Here is a 14,095-nt window from a genome sequence, read left to right as displayed (position 1 = left end):
GGGGGGATTTCTCTTGTTGATTCATTTGGGGCATATTTCTTGCCCATTTTTGTCTATTAGGTAGCTCTACTCTGGCTCTCATTTTTACTGTGAGGTCTTTATGAGGAAAGTGTCCTTTTGGAGTCAGTGGTACAAATCTCCGGACCACCTGAGCTCCTTGCTCTAAAAACATTTCTTGAGGGTTAAAAGTATCCTTCTGTTGTATGTGAGTCTTGAATGCTGTTAACCCTTTCATGGATGGAGTTAACCCTTTGGGTTGGCTGGCCCCAATGGTCAACTTTGATTATATTCATTAGATGGACTGTGGCTCTCCCTTGGGGCATAGTTATTCTCAGTAGGGTCTGGTGCCTGATAGACTTTCCTTCTGGGTCTGCCACTTGTGTGGCTAGATGGGTCTAGCACTGGGGTGGTCTGCAACCCACTGCTGGTTGTGTTGGTTCTAGGTCCCCTTGGGTTCAGGTATGGGTTGATGTCAGGCGTTTGTATCCAGCCATGGGCTACCTATCTGGAGCTACCGTTCTGTTCATTGTTTGTGCCTGTGTTTTCTTGCCTGGATGTGTAGGAGAGGTGTCAATCTGTGTATAAGGGTCGACTTTCTCCTGATTAGAGCTGAAGACAGCTCTGTAAAAGGGCCCTAGCTCCTTAAGATTTGCCTCCACTTTTCAGTTACTCCACCTCCCACTTGTCCCTGCCTCGTCTTCCCATAGAGTCTTCTGTGGAAAGACTGTAGATGGACTCAGACTTGCCCCACCTTACCAAACCCCCAGAGATTATAAGCCTGGTAGGGTATGACAACTGAGGTTGGGGGGGGACAGAATTAGTGGGACCCCCTATGTGGGGGAGATTTCTTAGGCACTTGGTATAGGGAAAGTGGGCCCTACTCCAGAGCCTAATCTCTCAGCCACCGCTAGATACTTCAATTCTGTTTCTCCCCAGAAAGATGAGCAGCAGGTTCAGGTTGGGTAAGAGAAGCAGTTATTTATTTTTGCTACTGCCAGCATGTTGCTGCTGCAGTGCTCTGGCACCTTGCCCACCAGTGAATTTGGGAGCAGAAATAGAAGGGCATCTGACATTGTATTTTGGCATGTTTTTCTATTAGTCATGTTCTAAGGACTGGTTCATGTATTAATACTGATAAGTAGAAAAATTGATATTGTCCCATTGGAGTAAAGGCAAATAATTTTCATAATAGTGTAGTTTTCTAATGAATCCAACATTGAAAGTACATCCCTTAATTTTTAGCCCAATGTATATTTTTGGTAATTTGAAAAAGTTAAATGTTTGAGAGTTGACTGTAATTTAAATCAGTGTATTAAAAAATAGAATAAGCAGCATAAAATATTAAAATGTCAATTGTTCCCTAAATTCATACAGCCATTTTTTATATTTTGAGATTAAGAATGTCTTGGCTGCTTGGCTCAGTGGATACAGCATTGGCCCAGCGTGTGGACGTTTAAGGTTCAATCCCCAGTCAGGGCACACATGAGAAGCGACCATCTGTTTCTCTTCCCCTCCCTCTCCCCCTTCACCCTCTCTTTCCCTCTTGCAGCCTGTGGCTTGCATCACCACCAGGTGCTGAGGATAGCTTGGTTGGTCTGAGTGTCAGCTTCAGGGGCTGAGGATAGCTGGGTTCAGTTGACCGTCGGCCCCAGACTAGGTTGCTGGGTGGATCTGGTTGGGGCACATGAGGAAGTCTGTCTCACTATCTCCCCTCATCTCATTAAAAAAAAGTATTAATACCCATCTAAAGTATTAATACCCATCTAAAAAGGTGTCCTGTTGCTTAATAGAATGATAGACTATTAATTTATTCTGGTAGAATAGAATAGAATAATGCTTATTAGGATAGAAAAAATATACCCATAAATATTGTATATTTATGTAAAGCCCTTATGATGATATAATATATTAGTATTTAATATTAATATATCTGAAAAGTGTCTAGATATTTTGATACTCTGTTATAGTGTGATGAATTTATGATGTCTACTTGAAGCTTAGATTTTTTTTTTTTTTTTTAGAGAGAGAGTTGGCAGACAGACAGACAGGAAGGAAGAGAGATGAGAAGCATCAACTCATAGTTGTGTCACTTTTTAGTTGTTCATTGATTATTTCTCATACGTGCCTTGACCAGCAGGCTCAAGCCAAGCCAGAGACCCCTTGCTCAAGCCAGTGACCTGGGCTCATCAAGCCAGTGACCTTGGGCTTCACACCAGCAACCTTTGGGTTAAAGCCAGCGACCATGGAATCATGTCTATCACGCTCGATCCAGTGACCCTATGCTCAAGCTGATGAGCCTGCACTCTTTAGCCAGTTGAGTTTTCACTCATGCCATTGAGTGACCTAAGAGCTTTGAATCTGGGACCTCATTGTCCCAGGTTAAAGCTCTACTCACTATACCACCACCAGTCAGCTTGGAACTTAGATTTACTCTCAAAAGTTTAGTACCAGATATGCCTGGGTAGTTCAGTTGATTAGAGTGTCATCCCAATACGCCAAGATTATGGTTTCTATCCCTGGTCAGGGCACATACAAGAATCAACCAATGAATGCATAAATAAGTGGAACATGATTTCTCTGATTCAATATATCTGTTTCTCTCCCGTTCTTACTCTAAAATCAATAAATAAATATTTTAAAAAAGAGTTTAGGACCAAACTTAATAATTTATATAAATTCAGATCACGTACTCAGTAGCATTGAAATAGTGCTCATTTGAATACATAAAGACCTTTTAAATTTCAGATGTTAAATTTAACCACAAATCAAGTTAAAAGAAAGACATGTCTTAGCAGTAAACCAAGATGCATTATAGTACATTAACTCTAAACTATTTTAATAAGCAATCAAGTAACTGGAAGTAAAGCAATACATTTCCCTTTGTTCTATAAATATTAATTATGAAATAGATTAACATTTTCTTTTTTTTTAATTTTTTTTTTTTTAGAGCGGAGAGAGAGAGGGAGAGAGAAGACAGAGAGGGAAAGAGAGGAGAGAGAGACAGAGAGAGAGAAGGGGGGAGGAGCTGGAAGCATCAACTCCCATATGTGCCTTGACCAGGCAAGCCCAGGGTTTCGAACCGGCAACCTCAGCATTTCCAGGTCGATGCTTTATCCACTGCGCCACCACAGGTCAGGCCAATTAACATTTTCTTAAAATAGGAATATAAGCAAGTCCGTTGAGAAATTTCTGTTGAAATGCATTGGAGGAAAAGAAGCTGAGAATATTTCTACTTTAAAAAAATGATATAAGTGTTTTAATTTTATTTAGCAAATTAAATTTAATTTTTTTTTATAATTTTATTTTTTTAATGGGGTGACATCAATAAATCAGGATACATATATTCAAAGATAACAAGTCCAGGTTATCTTGTCGTTCAATTATGTTGCATACCCACCATCCAAAGTCAGATTGTCCTCTGTCACCTTCTATCTTGTTTTCTTTGTGCCCCTCTCCACCCCCTATCCCTCTCCCATTCCCCCCTCCCCCCCGTAACCACCACACTCTTATCAATGTCTCTTAGTTTCACTATTATGTCCCATCTACGTATGGAATAATACAGTTCCTGGTTTTTTCTGATTTACTTATTTCGCTTCGTATCATGTTATCAAGATCCCACCATTTTGCTGTAAATGTTCCGATGTCATCATTTCTTATGGCTGAGTAGTATTCCATAGTGTATATGTGCCACATCTTCTTTATCCAGTCATCTATTGATGGGCTTTTTGGTTGTTTCCATGTCCTGGCCACTGTGAACAATGCTGCAATAAACATGGGGCTGCATGTGTCTTTACGTATCAATGTTTCTGAGTTTTGGGGATATATACCCAGTAGAGGGATTGCTGGGTCATAAGGTAGTTCTATTTTCAGTTTTTTGGGGAACCACCATACTTTCTTCCATAATGGTTGTACTACTTTACATTCCCACCAACAGTGTATGAGGGTTCCTTTTTCTCCACAGCCTCTCCAACATTTGCTATTACCTGACTTGCTAATAACAGCTAATCGAACAGGTGTGAGGTGGTATCTCATTGCCGTTTTGATTTGCATTTCTCTAATAGCTAAAGAAGATGAGCATCTTTTCATATATCTGTTGGCCATTTGTATTTCTTCCTGGGAGAAGTGTCTATTCATATCCTCTTCCCATTTTTTTATTGGATTGTTTGTTTGTTTGTTGTTGAGTTTTATGAATTCTTTGTATATTTTGGATATTAGGCCCTTATCTGAGCTGTTGTTTGAAAATATCATTTCCCATTTAGTTGGCTTTCTGTTTATTTTGTTATCAGTTTCTCTTGCTGAGCAAAAACTTCTTAGTCTGATGTAGTCCCATTCATTAATTTTTGCCTTCACTTCTCTTGCCATTGGAGTCAAATTCATAAAATGCTCTTTAAAACCCAGGTCCATGAGTTGAGTACCTATGTCTTCTTCTATGTACTTAATTGTTTCAAGTCTTATGTTTAGATCTTTGATCCATTTTGAGTTAATTTTTGTACAGGGGGAGAGACTGTAGTCCAGTTTCATTCTTTTGCATGTGGCTTTCCAGTTTTCCCAGCACCATTTATTGAAGAGGCTTTCTTTTCTCCATTGTGTATTGTTGGCCCCTTTATCAAAAATTATTTGACTATATATATGTGGTTTTATTTCTGGACTTTCTATTCTGTTCCATTGGTCTGAGTGTCTATTTTTCTGCCAATACCATGCTGTTTTGATTGTCGTGGCCCTATAATAGAGTTTGAAGTCAGGTATTGTTATGCCCCCAGCTTCATTCTTTTTCTTTAGGATTGCTTTGGCTATTCGGGGTTTTTTATAGTTCCATATAAATCTGATGATTTTTTGCTCTATTTCTTTAAAAAATGTCATTGGAAGTTTGATGGGAATTGCATTAAATTTGTATATTGCTTTGGGTAATATAGCCATCTTGATTATATTTATTCTTCCTAGCCAAGAACAAGGTATATTCTCCATCTCATTATATCTTTTTCGATTTCCCTTAACAATGGTTTATAGTTTTCATTATATAAGTCCTTTACATTCTTTGTTATGTTTATTCCTAAGTATTTTATTTTTTTTGTTGCAATCGTGAAGGGGATTATTCTTTTGAGTTCCTTCTCAGTTGTTTCATTGTTGGCATATAGAAAGGCTATTGACTTCTGTATGTTAATTTTGTATCCTGCGACCTTACTGTATTGGCTTATTGTTTCTAGTAGTCTTTTTGTGGATTCTTTGGGGTTTTTGATGTATAGGATCATATCATCTGCAAAAAGTGATACCTTTACTTCTTCTTTTCCGATATGGATGCCTTTTATTTCTTTGTCTTGTCTGATTGCTCTGGCTAGAACCTCTAGTACCACATTAAATAACAGTGGAGAGAGTGGACAACCCTGTCTTGTTCCTGATTTAAGGGGGAAAGCCTTCAGTTTTGTGCCATTTAATATGATGTTAGCTGATGGTTTATCATATATGGCCTTTATCATGTTGAGATATTTTCCTTCTATACCCATTTTGTTGAGAGTCTTAAACATAAAATTGTGTTGTATTTTATCGAAAGCCTTTTCTGCGTCTATTGATAAGATCATGTGGTTTTTGTTCTTTGTTTTGTTGATATGGTGTATTACATTAACCGTTTTACGTATGTTGAACCATCCTTGAGATTCTGGGATGAATCCCACTTGATCATGATGTATTATTTTTTTAATATATTGTTGTATTCGATTTGCTAGTATTTTGTTTAGTATTTTAGCATCTGTATTCATTAGAGATATTGGTCTGTAGTTTTCTTTTTTTGTGCCATCCTTGCCTGGTTTTGGTATGAGGGTTATGTTGGCCTCATAAAATGTGTTTGGAAGTATTGCTTCTTCTTCAATTTTTTGGAAGACTTTGAGTAGAATAGGAACCAAGTCTTCTTTGAATGTTTGATAAAATTCGCTGGTATAGCCGTCAGGGCCTGGACTTTTATTTTTGGGGAGATTTTTAATGGTTTTTTCTATTTCTTCTGTACTGATAGGTCTGTTTAGGCTTTCTGCTTCTTCTTGACTCAGTCTAGGAAGGTTGTATTTTTCTAGGAATTTATCCATTTCTTCTAGGTTGTTGAATTTAGTGGCATAAAGTTTTTCATAGTATTCTACAATAATTCTTTGTATATCTACGGTGTCCGTGGTGATTTCTCCTCTTTCATTTTGGATTTTGTTTATATGAATTCTTTCTCTTTTTTCCTTGGTAAGTCTTGCCAAGGGTTTGTCAATTTTGTTGATCTTTTCAAAGAACCAGCTCCTTGTTCTATTAATTTTTTCTATAGTTTTTCTGTTCTCTAATTCATTTATTTCTGCTCTGATTTTTATTATCTCCTTTCTTCGGCTGGTTTTGGGTTGTCTTTGTTCTTCTTTTTCTAGTTCCTTAAGGTGTGAAGTTAAGTGGTTCACTTGGGCTGTCTCTTGTTTGTTCATATATGCCTGAAGCGATATGAACTTCCCTCTTATCACTGCTTTTGCTGCATCCCATAGATTCTGATATGTCGTATTGTCATTTTCATTAGTCTGTATATATCTTTTGATCTCTGCACTTATTTCTTCTTTGACCCATTCATTTTTAAAAGTATGTTGTTTAGTTTCCACATTTTTGTGGGATTTTTTTCCTCTTTTTTGCAGTTGAATTCTAGTTTCAAGGCTTTATGATCAGAAAATATGCTTGGTACAACTTCGATTTTTCTGAATTTGTTGATGTTGTTTTTGTGGCCCAACATATGGTCAATTCTTGAGAATGATCCATGTACACTGGAGAAAAATGTATACTTAGTCACTTTGGGATGAAATGTCCTATAGATGTCTATCATATTCAGGTGCTCTAGTGTTTTGTTTAAGGCTACTATGTCTTTGTTGATTCTCTGTTTGGATGACCGATCTAGAGCCGTCAGCGGTGTATTGAGGTCTCCAAGTATGATTGTATTTTTGTCAGTTTTTGTTTTAAGATCAATAAGTAGCTGTCTTATATATTTTGGTGCTCCTTGGTTTGGTGCATATATATTAAGAATTGTTATGTCTTCTTGATTCAGTGTCCCTTTAGCCATTATGAAATGGCCATTTTTGTCTCTGAGTACTTTTGCTGTCTTGTAGTCAGCATTATCCGATATGAGTATTGCTACACCTGCTTTTTTTTGGATGTTATTTGCTTGGAGTATTGTTTTCCAGCCTTTCACTTTGAATTTGTTTTTATCCTTGTTACTTAGATGAGTTTCCTGTAGGCAGCATACAGTTGGATTTTCTTTTTTAATCCATTCTGCTACTCTGTGCCTTTTTATTGGTGAGTTTAATCCATTTACATTTAGTGTAATTATTGATACTTGTGAGTTCCCTATTGCCATTTTATATCCTGCTTTCTGTTAGTTTTATGTCTTGTTTGATCCTTCTCTTTCGTTTTTCTATCTTTTGTTTTTATTTGGTTGTATTCCATACATCTTTCCTCTGTTGCTATCTTTTTTATCTCATGTGCTTCTGTGGTGGTTTTTTCAATGGTGGTTACCTTTGAGTAATGAAAAGGGTCCCTACCCTGTTCATTGTAGCAAACTATTTTGTGAGTACTTTTGCACTCCATCGTCCTTTGCTACTGTTAATCTCCATCTTCTCCCCCTCTTTCTTTTTGTTGTTGTCACAGTTTAAATTTGGTTTTATTGTGTTCTTCTTGCAGCTTTTACTTGTGGCTCTGTTTTTTTTTTGTTCTTTGTATCTGATTGGAGAACCCCCTTTAGTAATTCCTAGAGTGGGGGTTTTCTGATGATAAATTCCCTCATCTTTTCTGTATCTGTGAATGTTTTTATTTCTCCTTGGTATTTGAAGGATAGCTTTGATGGGTATAGTATTCGTGGCTGAAAGTTCCTCTCTTTCAGGACTTTTGTGTGTTTTTTTTGTTTTTTTGTTTTTTTAGTTTATTCATTTTTTTAGAAAGGAGAGAGAGAGGGGGAGAGAGAGAGAGGAGAGAGAGAAGGGGGGAGGAGCAGGAAGCATCAACTCCCATATGTGCCTTGACCAGGCAAGCCCAGGGTTTTGAACCGGTGACCTCAGCATTTCCAGGTCGACGCTTTATCCACTGTGCCACCACAGGTCAGGCTCTTTCAGGACTTTAAATATTGGGGTCCACTCTCTTCTAGCTTGTAGAGTTTCTGCTGAGAAATCTGATGATAATCTAATGGGCCTTCCTTTATATGTTGTATTCTTCTTTTCCCTGGCTGCCTTGAGAATTTTTTCTTTGCTGTTGGTTTGTGTCAATTTCATTATGATATGCCTTGGAGTAGGTTTGTTGGGGTTAAGAAAACTTGGAGTTCTGTTTGCTTCTTGAACTTGAGGCTTTAGTTCTTTCCACAGGCTTGGGAAGTTCTCATCTATTATTTGTTTGAGTATGTTCTCCATTCCATTTTCTCTCTCTTCTCCCTCTGATATACCTATTATTCTTATGTTATTCTTTTTGATGGAGTCAGATAATTCTTGTAGGGCTATCTCATTTTTTTTAATTTTTGAGTCTCTTTCTTCTTCTCTCTGTTGTGCCTCAAGTTGCTTGTCTTCTATTTCACTAATCCTCTCTTCTATCTGACCTGTTCTATTAGCTAAGCTTGTTACTTCATTTTTCAGCTCGTGAATTGAGTTTTTCATCTCTGTTTGATTTGTTTTTATAGTTTCAATTTCCTTGGACATATATTCTTTGTGTTCATTGAGTTGTTTTCTGAGCTCCCTAAATTCCTTTCTGTGTTTTCTTGTATATCTTGGAGGATTTTTAGGATTTCTATCTTGAATTCTCTGTCATTTAGCTCCAAGGTTTCCAATATATTAAATTTTTTCTCCATAGATTTTTCCTCATCTAGCTGTGTTACCTCTCTTTCTTTTGTATCCATGATATTCGATTTTCTCTTCCTTAATGGCATCTGAGGGTGGTTTTGTTGATAGTATTAATGAGATTTAATAAAGAATAAAAAGTTTAAAAAAATAAAAATAAAAAAATAAAAAATCGAAAAGAGTTGTTTTTTTTTAAAAAAATTAATAATGAAATAAAGAAAAATAAAATAAAATAAAAATTTTTTAAAAAAGGAAATTATTCCCCCCCTCCTTTTTTCCTCTCCTCTCCTCTCCCCTCTTTCTTGAGAAAATCTTGTGGTGGACTGTGAATTATAACAAACAATGCCTGTGATGGAGGACCTGAATTGGGGAAAAGTAATAAAGGCGCAAAAAAAAAAAAAGAAAAAAAGAAAAAAAAAGAGCGTATGGACCCACAAAAAGCAAATAAGGAAAAAATTTGGGTCAAGAATAAAATGATTTGCTTTTAGGTGTTGGTTGTCTAAGAGTTATGATGAGAGGAATAAGAGGAAAATGGAAAAATGGGGGGACAAATTAAAAAATTACTATTGTATTTAGTGGAACAAAAACTAGATAATATGGAGGGCCAGGGATGGGAGCACTGCTAGTGAGTTAAAAAGGTGAAGTAAAAACCCCCCAAAATGCCACAAACATAGGTTTGAGTCCCAGATAAGATAATTTTTTTGTTATTGAGGTTTGAATGAGAGGAGATGTAAAGGAGAAAGGAAGAAACTAATATATAGGGAGAAAAGAAAGAGAGAGAGAGAAAAAAAGAGGGAACCACTAAAAGAAGAAAAAAGAAAGGAGAGAAAGAGAGAGAGTTAAGGGTTTTGGAGTGCAACCCTCATAGAGAGAAAGGAAGAGAAGAGAAAAATAATGGGAGATGTAACACTTATGGGTAGTGTAGTTCAAGGAGAGGAGAGAGTAAGACTGGTAGAGAGTTAATCGGCCAAATTGGAGGAGGAAAAAAATATATCAAGAATGAAGATAAGAGAAACAAACTAACAAATATAATAAAATGGGATAGGTTATAAAGTCTGCAGATTATTCTTGATTTTGAGAGGTTATCTTCTTGCTTTTTCTTTTCTCTCCCTCTTCCTGGTCGGTGACTCTGTACCCCAGGTTCTGCCCCTTTGGCACGCTCAGGTAGAGGTTTGCAGTTGATAAGTCTCTATGGCAATGTCATGTATTGTGCTTTAGTCTCATTGGCAGTCGAAGCTCATTAGCATTTATAGGCTCCGACAGTGAGAGAGTCTGTGTTCCTGGAGCCTTTCTCCTAGTCTTTCCTTCCTCAATTAGTAGCCTGATAATCCAGCTATGGGGTTGCTGCTGCCTCTGCCTGGATAGTAAGAGGCTCAAAGAGCTGGCAACTCCCCACTCTATTTCCACTCAGCACAGGGCTCTGGGTAAGGCTCAGTCAGTCAGAGCTGCTAGCATAATCAGGCAGGCTTTCCGCCCACTCAAAGACCTCTGGCTCTGCTACTCTGTCCGGTAACACAAGCGGGCACCCACTTCCGGGGCGCTTGGAGGAAACTCTCACTCACTGTCTGCGACCAGGATATCCGGCCAGCAGTCTCACGCTCTGAGTGAAACCCCCAACCGCAGGGAAAAGTTGCAGCATTGGAATTGAGTCTCGCTCCGTCCCCGTGCGTGGCTTTTGCAAGGCGCTGGGGCGGCTCGAGATTCCGCTTTGGCCCACACAAAGGCCCCTGACTCTGCCCCTCTGTGCGATAACACGGGCGCGCACTGCCGAGGCACTCGGAGGAATCGCTCACTCCTTATCTGCGCGCGCAAACCAGGATATGAGGCCGGCCGCGTTTCCCTCTGAGTGAAACACCCTCCAGCACGGAAAATCTCCACCGTTGGAATTAGTTCTCACTCCCTCCCGTGAGTGGCTTTCCCAGGGCGCTGGGGCTGCCCAGAGACTCTGCCCTTGGCCCACAGAAAGGCCTCTGACCCTGCCTCTCCATGGGGCAACACGGGCACCCACTCTCGGGGCCTAGGAAGAAATTCTCGCCCACTAACTGCGCACTGACCAGGAGACTGGGTAAAATGGCCGCTCCGCTTGTCTTTCTTTGTTTGGGTTTGGCGCGAGTGTTAGCTTGTATTGCCCGGGTTGCCACAGGATCAGATTTTCCTCAGCTTGGATCTCCGTGCCACAGCCTGGTTCGGCCGTTTGTGCCGCGGCGGCCTGGATCTATTCACCCCCTTTGCCTGCCTCAGTTTCTATATTCACAGTTACCAGAGAAAGCCGCCCTGTTTAGGTTAGTGAGGAAGGCGGAGCATTTCTTACTCCCTATTTCCTTCGGGGTTTGGTTATATATTTAGCCAATTTTTCACTCAATCATACCTTTGGGTGTATTGCGAAGCATCTGGAAGCTCCAAGTATAGGTTTTTCTGTTTCTGGTTGAAGATCTTGTTGAGTTTTGGGGGAGATTTATCGGTATCGCTTCCTACCCCGCCATTACTCTGACGTCATCTCAATATTTTTAAAACTTCTGTTTAGGAAATTAAATTTAACAGGTATAGCTTTTATATGTACAGATTATTGTGCATGAAATAATTTATTAAAAATCTGTTTCTTTTGTCAATAGCAATTGCATCATGAAAACCTGGTCAATCTGATTGAAGTTTTTAGACAGAAAAAGAAAATTCATTTGGTGTTTGAATTTATTGATCACACAGTGTTAGATGAGTTACAACATTATTGTCATGGATTAGCGAGTAAACGACTTAGAAAATACCTCTTCCAGATCATTCGAGCAATTGAATATCTTCACAATAATAATGTAAGTGCTACAGAATAAGCCCAACTACAGGATGTATGTGAAAGATAAGTGCCCTTTAAACATTGTTCTGTTTTTATGAAGATCGTTAAAATTATTTTTCTGTACTATATCGACATCCTGGAAATGGGATCATTACCTTACAATTTAGTTGTAGAAACAAAAAACATTGAGCACACAATATAATTATAGGGCAGACCAAGTATGGGATGCTAAAGGAGGTATTAAAAATTTGGTATAGAGGAATCAAGAATCAACTGGGGCATCTTATATTAGAGAAAGTACATTAAAAAAAGTATTGCCCTGGCCAGTTGGCTCAGCGGTAGAGCGTCGGCCTAGCGTGCAGGGGACCTGGGTTCGATTCCCGGCCAGGGCACACAGGAGAAGCGCCCATTTGCTTCTCCACCCCTCCGCCGCGCTTTCCCTCTCTGTCTCTCTCTTCCCCTCCCGCAGCCAAGGCTCCATTGGAGCAAAGATGGCCCGGGCGCTGGGGATGGCTCTGTGGTCTCTGCCCCAGGCGCTAGAGTGGCTCTGGTCGCAACATGGCGACGCCCAGGATGGGCAGAGCACCGCCCCCTGGTGGGCAGAGCGTCGCCCCTGGTGGGCGTGCCGGGTGGATCCCGGTCGGGCGCATGCGGGAGTCTGTCTGACTCTCTCCCTGTTTCCAGCTTCAGAAAAATGAAAAGAAAAAAAAAAAAGTATTGAAAGCTAGGCCAGCTCAAAGGAAGGAGGTTTGAAGGTAGCAACAGGAAACTAGGCCAGGGGAATGGCCAGTGAATGTGGATCCTTTAGGGGAAGAAAAGAGAAATAGAGCAACTGAGATAAAGAGACTTGTTTAACTTATGAAAAATCAGGAAAGGAAAAATCAACTCTTCTGATTTTTAGTGTTGCCTTTAGCATTGACTAATAGATACTTTTGTCATCCGCGCAATTTGTGGAGGCAACTAGCACTAACCACTGAATGAGACTGACTGACTGGCTGGCTCACTCAACTAGTGTATGAATCGGGTGCCTCCCCCGGCACTGCCTATCCAGCCGCCTGCCTGTGCAGGTCTCTCGTTGCCCCACCCACCGACCACCCCCATACCTGCGCGCCCTCACGTGGTATTTTGTGGAAGAGCCATACTCAAGGGGCCAAAGAGCTGCATGTGGCTCCTGAGCAGAGGTTTGCTGACCACTGGTCTAGAATGTATTTAACTCAGCAGGTTTTGTTTTTGTTTTTTATTTTTTGTATATATTTTTTTGTATTTTTCCAAAATGAGAAGGGTGGAGAGGCAGACAGATTTCTGCATGCGCCCAACCGGATCCACCTGGCATGCCCACCAGGGGCGATGCTAGGCCCATCTGGTCCATTGCTCCACTTCAATAGGAGCCATTCTAGCACCTGAGGTGGAGGCCATGAGCCATCCTCAGTGCCCGGGCCAACTTTGCTCCAATGGAGCCTTGGCTGCGGGAGGGGAAGAGAGAGAGAGAGAGAGGAAGGAGAGGGGTAGGAGTGGAGAAGCAGATGGGCGCTTCTCCTGTGTGCCCTGGCCAAGAATCGAACCCGGGACTTCCACATGCCAGGCCGACACTAGACCGCTCAGCTAACTGGCCATGGCCACTAGCTCAGCAGGTTTTTATGAAGATATTGCATTCCCATAATGACCTCTACTTTCTGGAATGTTAGATATGTATTCAGGAAATAACAGTAAAAGCCTCAAAATAGTTTTATTAGTAAGTGATATAAGCATAACATCTATATATCTCAGGCTTTTTCAGACATCCTAATTTCTAATTTTCTGTCTTGCTAATAGTATATCACATTTTGCTGCTTTGAAAAATAGGGTTGTGATAACTAGAATTCAGATGGCAATTTCCTTGCTAGCTAGTTTCATGAGGAGGCAGTATGATGCAAAAGTTAAGAGCAATCTTTGGAATCAGACTATCTTAGGTTTTCCCCCCACCAGCTTGTCAGTGGATAACCACACAACTTGTGCAGTTACATCTTGCACAATGAAAAGTGGCAGCCCCATTACTCTGTGGCCCCAGGAAAGTTATCTAACCTCTCTCAACTTCTTTTTCTTTATCTGTGAAATGATAATATAGTACCTCACAGATTTTTTGTAAAGATCTAAGTAGTAGGTAGTAGGTATAAAGTGTTTAGCACTGTATCAGGCTCATTTTGAGTGCTCAATAAATAGTGCTAGTGGAGGGTCAGAAGTAGTCATGTTATCTGTAATTCCAATAGTGCCTTATGTATAGTAGACTTTAAAATGTTTCTTCAATAAAGGGAGACAACAGTATGGGCTAGACTGAAAGTAAGTCTTTAAATAAGAGCACAATTTTGAACGGTAACTAAGATTTCACTAAAAGGGGAGATACATTCAGATGAGGTACTACTGAGGGTAGAGGCAAACCTGGCCAGGGGACTTGGGAGAATGGTGATGAGTGTGCTTACAGAGACCAAGCAGAGGGAGATAAGATTGCACA

General features: G+C 39.9%; 1 protein-coding gene across 4 annotated transcripts in view; it reads left to right on the top strand.

Moving 5' to 3' along the window:
• The window catches only part of CDKL3 (cyclin dependent kinase like 3), a 58,469-nt gene that overhangs the window by 1,157 nt on the left and 43,217 nt on the right, over nt 1-14,095 (top strand). For all 4 annotated transcript variants that reach the window (XM_066272478.1, XM_066272477.1, XM_066272480.1 and 1 more), the window contains one exon: nt 11,432-11,626. In XM_066272478.1, the coding sequence (XP_066128575.1) occupies nt 11,432-11,626 (195 nt within the window). The remainder of the gene's footprint in view (nt 1-11,431; nt 11,627-14,095) is intronic.

Source organism: Saccopteryx bilineata, chromosome 4, assembly GCF_036850765.1.
Source record: "Saccopteryx bilineata isolate mSacBil1 chromosome 4, mSacBil1_pri_phased_curated, whole genome shotgun sequence".
Taxonomy (NCBI): domain Eukaryota; kingdom Metazoa; phylum Chordata; class Mammalia; order Chiroptera; family Emballonuridae; genus Saccopteryx; species Saccopteryx bilineata.
This window is presented reverse-complemented; position numbering and strand designations above follow the sequence as displayed.